This window comes from Cyprinodon tularosa, unplaced genomic scaffold (assembly GCF_016077235.1).
Source record: "Cyprinodon tularosa strain WSP-4 unplaced genomic scaffold, ASM1607723v1 ctg215, whole genome shotgun sequence".
Lineage (NCBI taxonomy): Eukaryota > Metazoa > Chordata > Actinopteri > Cyprinodontiformes > Cyprinodontidae > Cyprinodon > Cyprinodon tularosa.
The window spans coordinates 323,138-336,643 of NW_024038800.1; the positions used below are offsets into that span (position 1 = coordinate 323,138).

The 13,506-nt window shown below is 37.2% G+C and overlaps 1 protein-coding gene across 9 annotated transcripts in view; it reads left to right on the forward strand.

Moving 5' to 3' along the window:
* Positions 1-13,506, forward strand: part of gramd1bb (GRAM domain containing 1Bb) — a 198,231-nt gene that overhangs the window by 75,006 nt on the left and 109,719 nt on the right. For all 9 annotated transcript variants that reach the window (XM_038285818.1, XM_038285820.1, XM_038285821.1 and 6 more), the window contains one exon: positions 8,443-8,532. In XM_038285818.1, the coding sequence (XP_038141746.1) occupies positions 8,443-8,532 (90 nt within the window). The remainder of the gene's footprint in view (positions 1-8,442; positions 8,533-13,506) is intronic.

Consider the following 13,506-nt stretch of genomic DNA (forward strand, 5'->3'; position numbering starts at 1 on the left):
TGCATGTGTACTGGAAGTTTCAGAGTGGCTGTAAAAGTAAAGTTTCTTAACAGTTAAGTGGGAGGGATTAATGAAAAAATTAATCTTCACATAAAGATAATGATAATGCTAAATAATTATAATACTATAGATATTTTTAATACATTACATCAAGTCTATCCCAAGGTGCTAGGAACTAAAGACAAGAAAATTAAATACAAAATATGAGAAAGGGGTTTTTGTTTGCTGATGTTTTTCTACCTGTTGCCCCAATTTTCATACAATGAGTCACATAAGGTAAAGCAAGGGGATTTACAAATATGCATTTCAGTCTGAAAAACTCACACGAAGAGAAAAGACAATTAGGAAAAAATTCATTGATACAATTACTTTATCTTTGGCGCTCAGACCGTGGGAGGAAACATAGCGCTTTGATAGATACGCATGAACAGGAGCAAAGAATAGGGCTGTTTCCCCCTCAGGCCTGAAACTGGTGGTGGAGTGGAGATAGATGAAGTTGGTCAGTCTGTAGACTGCTGGTTAGTGAGACAGTATGCTGAGCTTTATGGGGAGATCCAGTGGATTGCGTGAGTTGATACTAGAGCCTCACTCAGGGACCTGGAAGATGGAAGTCCAGTTGGATATCACAGGTTGAGAGAACCTGTCCATGATGAGCAAACATGGAGTGACAGTGGAGAGGAAAAACTCCCCGTTGGGAAGAAACCTCTGGCAGAGCCAGGCTTAACTTGTGCCGGACCGGTTAAGATGATACAGGGAACGCAGAAAGAGTAGTAAGAGTAGCAGTAAGAGGAATGAAACCCTGATGAAGCTTTAGCTACGATGTTGGAGGTGGGTTGAAACGGTGTCATCTGAATGAAGTCACACAGCGCATCCGCCGCCCGCCCACAGGAGCAGACAAGGTGCATATCGGAGGCCTTTTAAGATGAACTTTGGATGCCAATCGGCTTTCGTGGAGGTTTGGTTCAAAGCTGATTGGCTGGGATGCAGGTGGATGTATGAAAAGCAAATGAGTTTCTTCAGTTGAATTTCCGCCTAGGCTCCATTTTTTAAAGTTTGATACTATGTGAGGTTAATTTATACACAAGGTAAAGATTTTGGGGTCATACTGAACCCTGTGGAACACCACAGGCTACATCTAACAGTCTGGATTTGAGATTACGTATTTCTACAAACTGCTACATTTGTCTAATGTAGCTTCTAAGCTAATTTAATTGGATTCCCAAACATTAATTCCATACATTTCCAGCTTTTAAATTTTATTTTTATTGGTGTCAAATGCCTTGTTGAGGTCAAGAAAAAAATTATAATTAATACTGTTAATGTTTCCTATAGCTGCGTTGATTTGCATGTATTTTCTCTGCAACTATAGTGACACATTGTCAATAAATTGTGCTTTCCAGTTACATTTCCCAATCTTTGAAATATTTCCTTTTTATTATGTTTTTGAAAACTGACAAAGTAGAGATACGGGTTAGTAAAAAGATGTCCATCCCCAGATTTGAATAATTTAATGACTTTAGCTATTTCATTGTATGTAGAAAAGATTCAGTTCTTTTATCTTCTTGTGTTTGGTTGTTTGTTTTATTGATGATTAGGAAAGCAACCATTAGTGCTAGTAGATGGCAAAAAAAAAACTTAAAGTTTCCATCTTACTTTATCAAAATACCAACATCCTCTGAAACCATCATTATCTCCCCAGAGTTCCATTATATTTTTCTAGAAAAACCTTCAAAAAGCTTTTTTTTTTCTCTTATGAATAGTGCCCATCAGCTTCATCTATAACTATGTGATTAGAAAAGATAAGGTTTTTTATTTGCACGCTGTTAGATAAAAGATGACTGAAGCAGCATAAAACTACTGGGCTGACATAAAAATGTAGAATGTATTTTTTTGTAGGTTCCTCTTCTGTAAACGGAAGATACAGATGAATGTTTTCCATTTAGGTAGCAAGGGCCTTTTATGTGTTTAGCTCTAAGTTCAGTGTCTGAGTTTTTAGTGACCTTTTACTTAATAAAACTAATTTCTGTGATTTGTTGAAATTCAGTTTGGCGCATATCTTTTAAACATCTGCTTTGGTTTGTTTCTTTTTAATCAAGAATTTTAGAGTGGGCCTTGTGCAGTACAATTTTATAAATATAGTTTTTAATTTTTTTAGAATACCAATTTGCTGCTTTCCTAACTTTAAAGGACAGCTTTATGTCAAATCATAAATGGAAATGGTGCATGTCTAAAAATGTGAAACATGAATAAATGTCTCAGAAAACAACAGGGTTTAAAAATAAAAATAAAAAACTTATAAGAAATGTCATTTACAATGATTATTTATTAATGTAGAAAGGGTTCAATGCCACCACGGTAGGAGCCATCATCAACAACCTCTGGAAGTTGTGCATTCCATTAAATCTAGAATGAAAATAAGACAGAATTTCAAAAAAAAAAACAGGATCATACTGAAGGCCAGGCATGATGCTGGTAGAGGGACCTTTGGGACTGGCCTGCTGTTACAGGCCTTGGATGAAATTCCATAACTGTTGCAGCCATGGATTCTGTTTTCCAGAAAACCCTGAAGGATAACCTCTGGTCATTACATTCTGACCTTCAGCTTAGAAGGTTTCTTCCAGCAGTAATCTATCACCAGAGGGAAAATATAACAAGTAGAATAAGCAAATTCCTAAAATTGTCATGTTTTGAGACCATTATATGTGTCACATCACATTTTGAGCCTGATGGTTAAGTTGCCCCTTTTTTTTTCGATGTATTCAAATGTTTGCCATTGGATGACAAATCCAACATTTTAGAGCTGTGTAATATCTTTATGAAACTTCTTTTTAAAAAGCATTTTTTTCCTTTATTGCTAGCCTGTCAAATAAATCTCAAAATGTGATGCTGCTGAGTTAATAATAGCTTTTTCCGACCCTCCTACCCTTCCAATGTTGGTTCAGGTTTTAGAAAAGAGATATACCTCTCTGATGAACTTCCCACCTAAATATCAGTGCATTTTGACCCGTCCCCTTAAGGAACAGCGGGCTGGCATTGTGTGGCGCCTGGGGAGCAGTCAGGGTTAAGAGTTTTGCTCAGGAGCCCAGAGTGGTGGCTGTAGGAAACGAACCGTTACTTGCAGCTTTCTTAGAGCAAAAGCACACTGTTCTAACCACTAGACCAACACTTCCCCTATCAAATACCATATTTATCAAATTCCTTAACCATCCTTGTTGTGACTCATACAGATGCTGTTGCAGGCAACAGGATCAACATTCTTTTAATTGCAGGTGGTCTATCCTAAAGCTTTTATTGGTTCTCTCTGTTGTTGTCCTGCTTGCTCTCTATGCTTAAATACTGCTGATGTGTGTTGGCTGGGTTGTTCCTGTCGACAGCCTAGTTGCATACTTAATCTTCACACATAAATCAGATTGAGATGGTGTGACCTTCTTTTCAACAGCCACTCATGCTTGAACTTTACTCAGTGTGGCTTAGGGCCAGATTGATTTGATCAGTTGTTTATTTATCAATAAAAAGTTGAAAACTGCATTTTATATTTAACTTGGTTGCCTTCATCTATTATCAATATCGGTTGGATGGTTTATTACATTTGTAACGGGGTAAATGTTCTTGTACTATGTAGTTGTCCTACTGCTTTCTCATCGTTTTTGCAAGGTGATATCCTCTTAAATTATGCTCTGAAAAAGATTCAGTCCACATATACTGTATGAACACTATCATGTTTTTCTATCTCTCCGTGTTTCAGGGCTACTGTCATACTGTAGATGCGGCTGTGTTGTATAAACTTTGCTGTTTCGTTTAACCCTTTAAAGCCAGATCCAAGAATAAAACAAAACAGAATTTTTTTTTTTTTGGTTTGAAGTCCTTATTTGGCCTTTTAACAAAATATGCAAAAAGAAAAAACAGAAATACATTTTTGATATTAATAATTTATTACTATGCGATAAGTCAAGATTATTTTTTGTGTAGTCTTCTGCCCTCTGTTATCAGGTATATCTGATTGTGTACAATAGGATTTTGAGCAAAGTTTTTACCATTAAATTATACAAAAGGTGTCAGATGCAAAACATTTTAGAAACCGTATGTATCAAATATGATACATTTGGCATTACAGGGTTAACTTGTATGCAGAAAAAAAACAGCATCTTCTGTTGAAACTTTTTCTAGTCCAGTGGTTGTAGGAGGCTGGCATAAAAAGGATTCATATAATCTTAGGTCTGAAAGATTTAATTGGATTAATCGTGATTAATCAATTGTTGAAATAATCATCAACTAATTTAATAATTGATTCATTGGTGACTGGAGTATAGAGACTCTAAAACAGGCCTTTAGCTGACAGAGCTACCCACTTAGAGCAGCAGTTGAACCAACGTTGTAAAGGAATATCTAAGTATTTTGCATCTAAGATTTAAAAAAAATCTTTTTCATCTGTCAATATGCTCTACCAAATACTCCACAATTGGAAAAATTTTATTCTGTCGTGGTTTATTTCTTTAAAAATAATTTTCTTTAAGAAAACTTTGGCTATCTGATTACAACATGGTTACTCAAAAAATAATCCACAGATTGATCGATTAGCAAAATATAATTTTTTTTTGTTGCAGTCCTATGTAACATGTGGCTTAATATGGTAAAAAATGTTTTCATGTTATTGAAATGGCTTAGTGTAAACCTTGGCTGTTCAGGCCTTTCTTATTTGGGTTTTTGCTTTAGCAAGTATCCACATTTTCTAACAAAACCCAAAATAATTTAAAAATTGCTTAATTATATATATATATATATATATATATATATATATATATATATATATATATATATATATATATATATATATATATATATATATATATATATATTTTTTTTTTTAAACAGTGTCCTGTCTGGTGATGTGGCAATAAGAATAATTGTCTTGATGCCAAAAAGAGCCCAACAGATTTTACTTTCACAAGTGGAGCAGTATGGCTATCGCCATACTTTTCTGCTTGATTTATGCATATAAATAGCTTTATTTTAATTCATGCAGGGAGTTTTACAGATTATATGGACATTGCAATGTAAGTAGAACAGGAAAGGAAAAGAAAAGGAGAAAAGATGAAAGAAAGAGGAGATAGAAGGGGAGATAAAAGGGAAATAACAATAAAACATCTTCAGTCTGCTTCATCACCTGCAAAGAGATGTAAGAAGAACAGCACAACCAACGGATACAGTATAAGAGATACAATAAAGTAACACCTAGATACTATCGCTGAAGTATAAGTGGTATTAATTAATCTGAAATGTATACTGTGGTAGCTGAAGATAAGAGTATGGGCTTTCTGTATAAAGGTATCTTATATCTTTTGTTTTGACTCTCAAATCTAAATTTTGCGCTGTTAAGGCAGTTTTAATGCAAGTAATTATTTAAAGCGAGTAACGCTGAAGTTATGAGAATGTAGTGAACTACAATTAAGTTGTAAAAGTCATGATTTATAACTTTGAAGAACACTTGCAGTTAAATTAAATACCCTTATATTTGCTCAGAGTTATTTGTGCAACCTGCAACCTTTGTGCAATCTACAAACATTAGAGATGGAAGTTTTCTCAAGGTTTCAGAATAGAATAGCCTCTATCTATCTATCTATCTATCTATCTATCTATCTATCTATCTATCTATCTATCTATCTATCTATCTATAGAGAGGGAGAGAGATCTATATGTGGGTGTGTGTATTTACACCTTTTTATGGGGGGTGATTTTAATTTTTTTTTTGCTATAGTTTAATGTAGTTTTCCTTGCATGGTGTAGATAATTTGTACCCTGTAGGTGTAAAGGGTTGCACGTCTGAGTGAAGTAGAAGCCTGCAGTGCAGTCACAGAGGAATCTACTGTTATACAGCCTGATAAGACCCCAGCTATTTTGAGAAAACGATGTAGTAGTGTTCCCTTAGCTTCACTCCCTTCTCCCAGCAGGAAAATGCCCCAGACTTACAAACTCTCACAAAGCTCTCTTTTATTAGTTTGGACATGTTTTTTTTTTTTTTGCTAGTTTTATCAATTTTGAACAATCATAAAATCAAGAAACACATTATGACGAGAATTATTATTATATTCTTTTCTTATTATTATGACAAACGGTGCATACCTACAGTATTCAGCGTGGAAAGCTATTCACCATCATAGTTTCATATTTTTGGTAGAGTTATATGAGGTATCATTTAGCTATTTAAATCAAACTGGCACAATTATTCATTGTGCACATTTTCAATCTGCACATTCTTTCCACAGCAATTTTAATGCTTGGCAGTGTACAAGCTTTTGGTTGTCATTGGAAACTGAGTCTAAAACTTGATAGTATTTAGATATGCCTCCTTGCTGTCATTTCAAAGAGCATTTTCCATCATGAGTAATGAATAATTCATGGGGGACTTTGTTAGGTCAGCCTTGTTTTCTTGTCATTTCAAATGGTCCTGTTAAAAAGGACTGAGGACAAAGTGTAAAAATGTATACATTAGAAGTACAAGTGTTATTTATTGCATTTAAATACTTGATATAGTGCACAGAGAATGAGGTAAACAGGTTTTTAGAAGTTATTATTATTGTCAAAGAAAACTGCATAAGCTAGTGGCAAATGTAGTAGCAGGTAAATACTCTTGCTTGCTAATCTTTCAGATACTAGGAATATCAACTAAAAAGATTTGCACAAACTTGAGAATTAATTTCTATGACTTTTGCTAAAACTCTTACTGCATGTACTCTTATGTTTCTCCACATTGCATCAAACTAATCCATGAATATGAAATTTGTACATTTTATTGCCCTTAAAGCTTAATACAGCCAATAGCTTCTGCTTTAACTCATCTCAGCGTAGTGTAGTCTGACATTGTAAAATAATAAAGTAATGGCTGCTTTTATAAATATCAAAAGGTTAGCTAGAAACCAACCCAATCTGTGTTTTGATCCAGTGCTATGCAAAACTATGCTTATTATTTTCTAAATTTTCATCAGCGTAACCAGAACTCTTTCTTTAAGAGTTAATTGCTAGTTGTCTTATTACCTTAACTACAATTGTACAGTTCTGTTTATTTATCCAATATATTTCAGTCATGCAAAGATTAGGAGTATTAGTTAGGAGTACATTTTAGTCTATGCCCTCTGTGGGTCAGCCTGCATCCCACTAATGCTGCTCTAGATTTTGAGCGCATCAATTCTTCTTTTTAATGAGCATTTCTTTGATAACAATGATGGACATTCTTCTTTAGCTCCTATACCAAGACTTTGAAAGCTGCCAACTTTCTGTCTTGTAGTGAAAGGTTCTGAGACAGGTAAGGAAGAGACAAAGCTAAAACAACACTGCTTATATACTCAGGGGACACTCAGCTTGCCTTGGAACTGTTATGTTTTATTGGGGGGACTGAGACATAGCAAAAGTACAAGAGAAAATGTTTGGTTGTTTTTTGTGTGTGTTTTTTTTCTTGGCTTGTGCACCTAATGGTATGCAAATGAGAGCAGAATGTAAATGTGATTGTAGATGCATGGTCATGATCAGACAGAAATAATACACTGTCATGTAAGATAAGTTTTTTAATGAAAGGGAAAGCATTGACCTACAGCACAGGAAATGGAAACTAACATTTCTTACTGCGCTGAAAGGGAGAGAGGGTGTGAGAGGGTGGGACATCACCCAATCCTTACATATGGGTAGTCATTAGTTATTTACAGATATAATTTGCAAGCGCCTGAAAAAGGATGATATAAAAAAAAAAAAAAAAAAACAGTTGTTCGTTCTAAGTTTTAAGGTCCTCAAAATAATTTCTGTTAAGGGCCTCATTCAGCGTTTCTTTGGACAGGATAACTTAAATAAAGAAAGTCCTGCTCTTTTAAGACTGGGCATTTACCTGAATATTTATCTCTATAAAATCCAGTAGCAGATGTCAAATATCTGTTTGTCAGATTACCAGATAACCAAAATTCTGGTTGCTTAAAAGGTTTTTATTGTTTTTCCCTTTCAATTACTGCTATCTACTTACATATCTATCACAACACTTTCTCATCAAGAGTTTTTAACATTTGCGTGGTGGTGTCATCTAGCCCCATCTAGTGTTTTCACTGAATATGTGCATGGGCAAGTCAGGAGAAAAATGTGAGTGTTACTAAAAATTGTGCCTATGTCAGTGCCTGTAGATTTTTGACAGCTAATTAGTCAGACAGGTTGACAGATGACATGATCTTGGTCAAAACAGCAGTCAAATGATAGCAGGGAGACCAACACTAACTATCCCAACTAAACCTAACCAAGTTGAAAGACTGAAGATTAAATGGAAATCCTCTGTAAATTGTATTTGCTTCCAAATTGTGTTTATATTGTGTTGCATTTTTTGTTTTTTTCTTTATAAAAATACAGAAACTAGAGTAGCTTTACTACTAAAATGACATTTCATCTCATTATTTTTCCTTCACCTTACAGCAGCCAGCAAAGCAGTCAGCAGAGCAGCCTGCAGAGCAGCCATGAAGATGAAAGCACTCGCTTCTTGACACCACAGATCCGAGAGGAGAGGTGAGGAGTTTCTGTGTGTGTGTGTGTGTGTGTGTGTGTGTGTGTATGTTTGTCTGTAAAACTGTAATCCTGCTGAAAGATTCAGCTCAAAACCTTACTTGGGAAAAGATAGATTTAATGTTCAATTTGATAAAAAATATTTAGTTTGCATTAAATGTGAATTCAAAGATGTCTGGAATCTTAATTTTCTATTTCTTAACTAAGAGGGGGGCAGAGCTGGTCACCAACCAGCAGACTTGACAGGCCCTCTGTCAGAGATGTTCAACTCCTGACTCTTGGAGAGTTTTTTCAAGATTCTGGGGTAGGCTGGAGACATTGGAGTACGACATGGCCCTTTTCTCTGTCTTTTTTTTACTGATGAGGCCATCCATAGCTGTGGCAATGAGTTCTGTGGTGCCTGTTGTGGCCTCAATCCCGGAACCCAGTGGTGGACACTGGCAACAAGGGATGTTGTCCAGGTGTAGAAGGAGTTCTATCGTTTGCTTGTGGGACTCCTGAGGTTTGGTTTCGGGATCAGCAGATCTCTTCCCTGCTTCTGCAGAAGTTGTGGTTCTACTGCCTCCCTCCTACCAAGACCTACTGCATGCACTGAGAAAGTTTGCAGCCAAGTGTGAAACAGGCAAAATGTGAATCAGCTCCTCCAAGTCCGAATCCATGGTTCTTGACAAGAAAAAGGTGGCTTATCCCCTTCAGGTTGGAGCAGAGTTCCTGCCTCCAGTGGAGGAGTTTAAGTATGTTGGGGTCCTGTTCACAAGTGAGAACGGAGTGGGAGATCAATAGAGGGATTGGTGTGGTTGCTGCGATATTGTACTTGGAGACAGTGTGAGGAGCTCGGTGAAATGGGAGGGGCTCGGAAGGAGTCAGCTGAGGTGGCTCAGGAATCTTTTTCGGAATGCCCGAAAAAGGTTTCGGGCAAGGTATATATATATATATGCTGTATAAATCAGCTGGATGGCATGATTTTGGCACCGATGACTTCCTTACTTACTCATTTCATTCACGGGTCCATTTCTACCCATCGCTCATCTGAGCCACCTGCTCCTGCCTCTATTTAAGGTGCTTGCATCAAGTCATCAGGGCCTGATTATTCTTGTTTTCTCATGCCAGTGGTGAGAGGGTTTTTAGTGTTTCTGATTTCCTGATTCTGATCTGTTCTGCCTCTCAGCTACTGTTTTTTTTTCTCTCCAGCTTTTATTGTCATTAACTGTCAAGTACAGAGCAACAAATTTAACCCATTCCTTTGAGGATCAGAGGGCTGCGTCTGGGGAGCATTGTGGGGTTAGTCTATGGAAGTGGGGCTTGAACTCAGAAGCAAGTGCAATGCCCTAACCATTAGGCCACCACTCCTGTTCCCATTCCCATCTGATCTCAGTGGTGAGAGGGTTTTTTTTAGCATACCTTAGGTGTTTCTGGTTACCTGATCCTGACCTCTCCTCATCTCAAACACTGAGCCTGCCTTTTCCCATCTGAATAGTTCATCTGAACTTTCTTTGAACTCCTGGACCTCTGAGCCTTCCTGTTCTGATCTGGTTGTCTGACCTTGCTTCGAACTCCTGCTTGTTCTCCGGGGCTGCAGCATCTAAGACACACTAGGTGGCACCCGCCACATCTTGTTGGCAGCCCACCAGCTGGATCCTACCTTGTTTTCAGGACAGGGCTGAACTTTTAAACCAGAGTTTCCTGTGATAGATGCCCTACTCGCTGCTACTCAGATCATCAGTGTTTTAAATAAACACTTTTGAAATATCCCACTGTCTGTCTTACCTCGAATACTGGGTCCTCTGTGCTGAGTCATGACACTGGGCTGCTGTAATGTACGAATGCCATATTTTAGGAATGTTGTCTTCTCAGTCGGTTTGTTGCTGAGTATGGAAAATAGTTTAGAAGTACTGAGAATAAAAAAATAAAAATTCTTATTTGATCACTCTATATGAAGTGTTGGTGAATACACTACATATATCTTAACATACATTTCATATATTTAATGCTTCTGCTTCATTATTTCAAGCATATAAAAAGCCAAAATAAAGACTAACCCCTATAGATTGCTTATTCTTTTTATGAGCTGATTTCTTGAGATAAAATACTGTATAACATTGATATGAGCTTCGATAAATACATCAAAATTGAACTTGATCTATCTGAAAATCCATCCATTTTCTTCAACTTATTTGTCAGAGTCACCAATAAACTCCCCAGCCTATCGGTAAAAGGCAGATTACACTCTCAACAGATTGCCAATTTATTCCACAGCATAGAGATACGATACACACACACTTAAACCTATAGGACAATTTAGAGACCCAATTTTTCTAATGCCAGTTATCCTAGATTTGGACTTTGGGAGATAGCTAGAGTATCTGGAGAGAACCCATACATGCATAGGGAGAACATGCAAACTCCATGTAGAAAGACCCTAAGCTGGGAATTGAACCCAGAACCTTATGCTGCAAGGCAAAAGTGCTACATTCTGAGCTATCTTGCAGCCTGGATTCTACCTAAAAATGAGTTATGTAAATCTAAAAATCACTTGATCTACAACTGCTGCCATTTTGTGAAAAAACAATGTAAAAATTTTGTAGTTAAATAGAGAATCTATCAGGTCATCTTAGTCTGGGAGCTTCTAATAATCTCTGTCAGCATGAGCTTTACTCTACACCTCCACTCTGTCTCTCTTTCCGCTCACTGGCTCTCACTGCTGCGCAGTTTTTTCTGGCTGAGTGTATGCTCTTGCTGGAATTAGGGACACTACCTGTCAAACCTATGGGATTTTCGGCTCCTTTTGTCTTTGCTGTTCTCGTGTTAGCTTGCGAGGGGCATCTGAAGCAGCTGCTAGGGGAGCAGCGTTCTGTAGCCAGCTTTACAGGGCACGGAATGTCATGTCTCCTCTGCAGGTAAAGTCAGCTGCATTTCTGCATGGACACTGAACGGCTGCCTGTCCCATACCGCACCTGTGCCACTGTCTTCATCTTTCTCATTCCTGCTTATTTCCCCCTCCTGCTGCATCTGCCTACCCATAGATTATTATGCAGTTCACTCACAGTGCATTTTTGCTGAGCTGACAGCAAGCTTTCAGCTAATATGTGTATCGGGCTGTAACATTTAGCTTCCTGTGCGATACATTAGTTGTATCCGGGGGTGCCTTGGTTAAAAAAGTGATGAGCTACTGATGAAAAGAAAACATTTTTTTATTGCCCTACTTTTGCCTCAGATGTTTCTCAGTACAACCCCGCCAGGATAACTGCAGACAGCCTTATATAATATTGCAAAATGACTTTGCTAAATGAGTCTAATTTGAGTTAGGGCTGAGGATGATGCAGCATAAGATTAAGCGAGAGAGATAAACACTGTAACACTTGTAATCAATTTCGCAGTTTATAATAAAAACATAAATCTGTAATGTCTAGAAACATGAAATGCCTTGTGATATATATGATGTGGGATGGCTTTGCGGTTTTTTTTTCAGACATTAAAGGTATACTGAACATTAAAATGGAGTAGTAAAATTTCGGATCAAATAATTCATAGTCATATTCTTTACCTGCTGTTGAAAGTGAGTATACTACATTTTGCAATTATGCAATCATAAATAGCTAGGTATTTTCAAAGTATTGTAGGTAATTGACTGAAAAAACGTCTATAATTTTAAAGTGAAAAAACATATATACTTTTTCTTTATATTTCCTTTAGTAATAAAAATCAAATCAGCTCCAGAATGCCTCCTGTGCTCTCTAAGCAGCCCACTGCTCTATGATAGGTTAGAAGCAGAGTGCCTGTGTAAATTCCCAGACATCCGGGTCCTGGCAACCACATAACAGGCGTAAATAATGGCTCTCGCTGCCGACAGAATTTACAGACTCCTGAAAAGATGTCACTACATCTTCAGATAAACTGAGCAAAAGTTGCTTCCCATTTAGGCTTGTTTTTAGGTTAAATTCAGAGGTCAAATTTCACTATATTGTGTATTTGCAGTGACCAATAAAACTAATAATCCTTGTTTATCTGTTTTCTTTTCTGTCTCATCAGCAGCAGATGAGCCAAACTGTTCTTGCATGGTGCTTGTGTTCCTGCGACAGGCACCATGCAATAGTGTCCAAACCTCCATTTATTATAAATTTAAAGATTGTGTTAAGTGATTTCACTAATTTTCTTTTGAATTTTCTTTAAAGGTCCCATATTATGCGACATTTAAAATTAAAACATTTGAACAATGAGGCCCCCAAACACGTTTTAGCTGTTGGGGCAGAACAATTCCTCTCAGATTAGGCATACAGCAGGTACAGCAAAATCTCATTATTTAATTTTCTCCTATACCAACTGTCTTTGCTTTCTGCAGCCCCACAACCTGCAACCATGACAACCAGTTATAGTTCTTAAAGGTAGCGGCTAAGAACATGAAATGATACATTAGTTGAAGGCTGGAACTTGACCGACAGGCTGCTGCAGAAAGCGATAGACAGCTTATTTCCCTGTATGACACCATAAGGGGAATGATTTTCAAACAGACTATTTTAAGCAAACATCAGCTAAGATGTGGAGAAAGGCAATGAATAAGGAGAAAGAGTTTGTTTTTTTGTTTGTGAATCTCATACACAGGCTTTAGGACACACACAGTTTGTAATGTGAATTTTGCATTCCGTACTTAAGGCTGCTGCTGTTTCCATTTTTTGTTGTTGTTATCTTTAACATTTCTAGTTTTAACTTAATATGCTTTTGTATAATAACTACACAGACATAGTCAGTTAACAAGTAGACATGTCGTAGCGATAGGCGGATTGGTGTAACGTCTGCTGTGAAAAGTGCGCTGTACCGACCTGTTGTGGTGAAGAGAGAGGGGAGCCAAAAAGCAAAGCTCTCGATTTACCGGTCGATCTACATTCCTACTCTCATCTATGGTCATGAGCTTTGGGTGATGACCGAAAGAACGAGATCCCGGATACAAGCGGCTGAAATTAGTTTTCTCCGTAGTGGGCT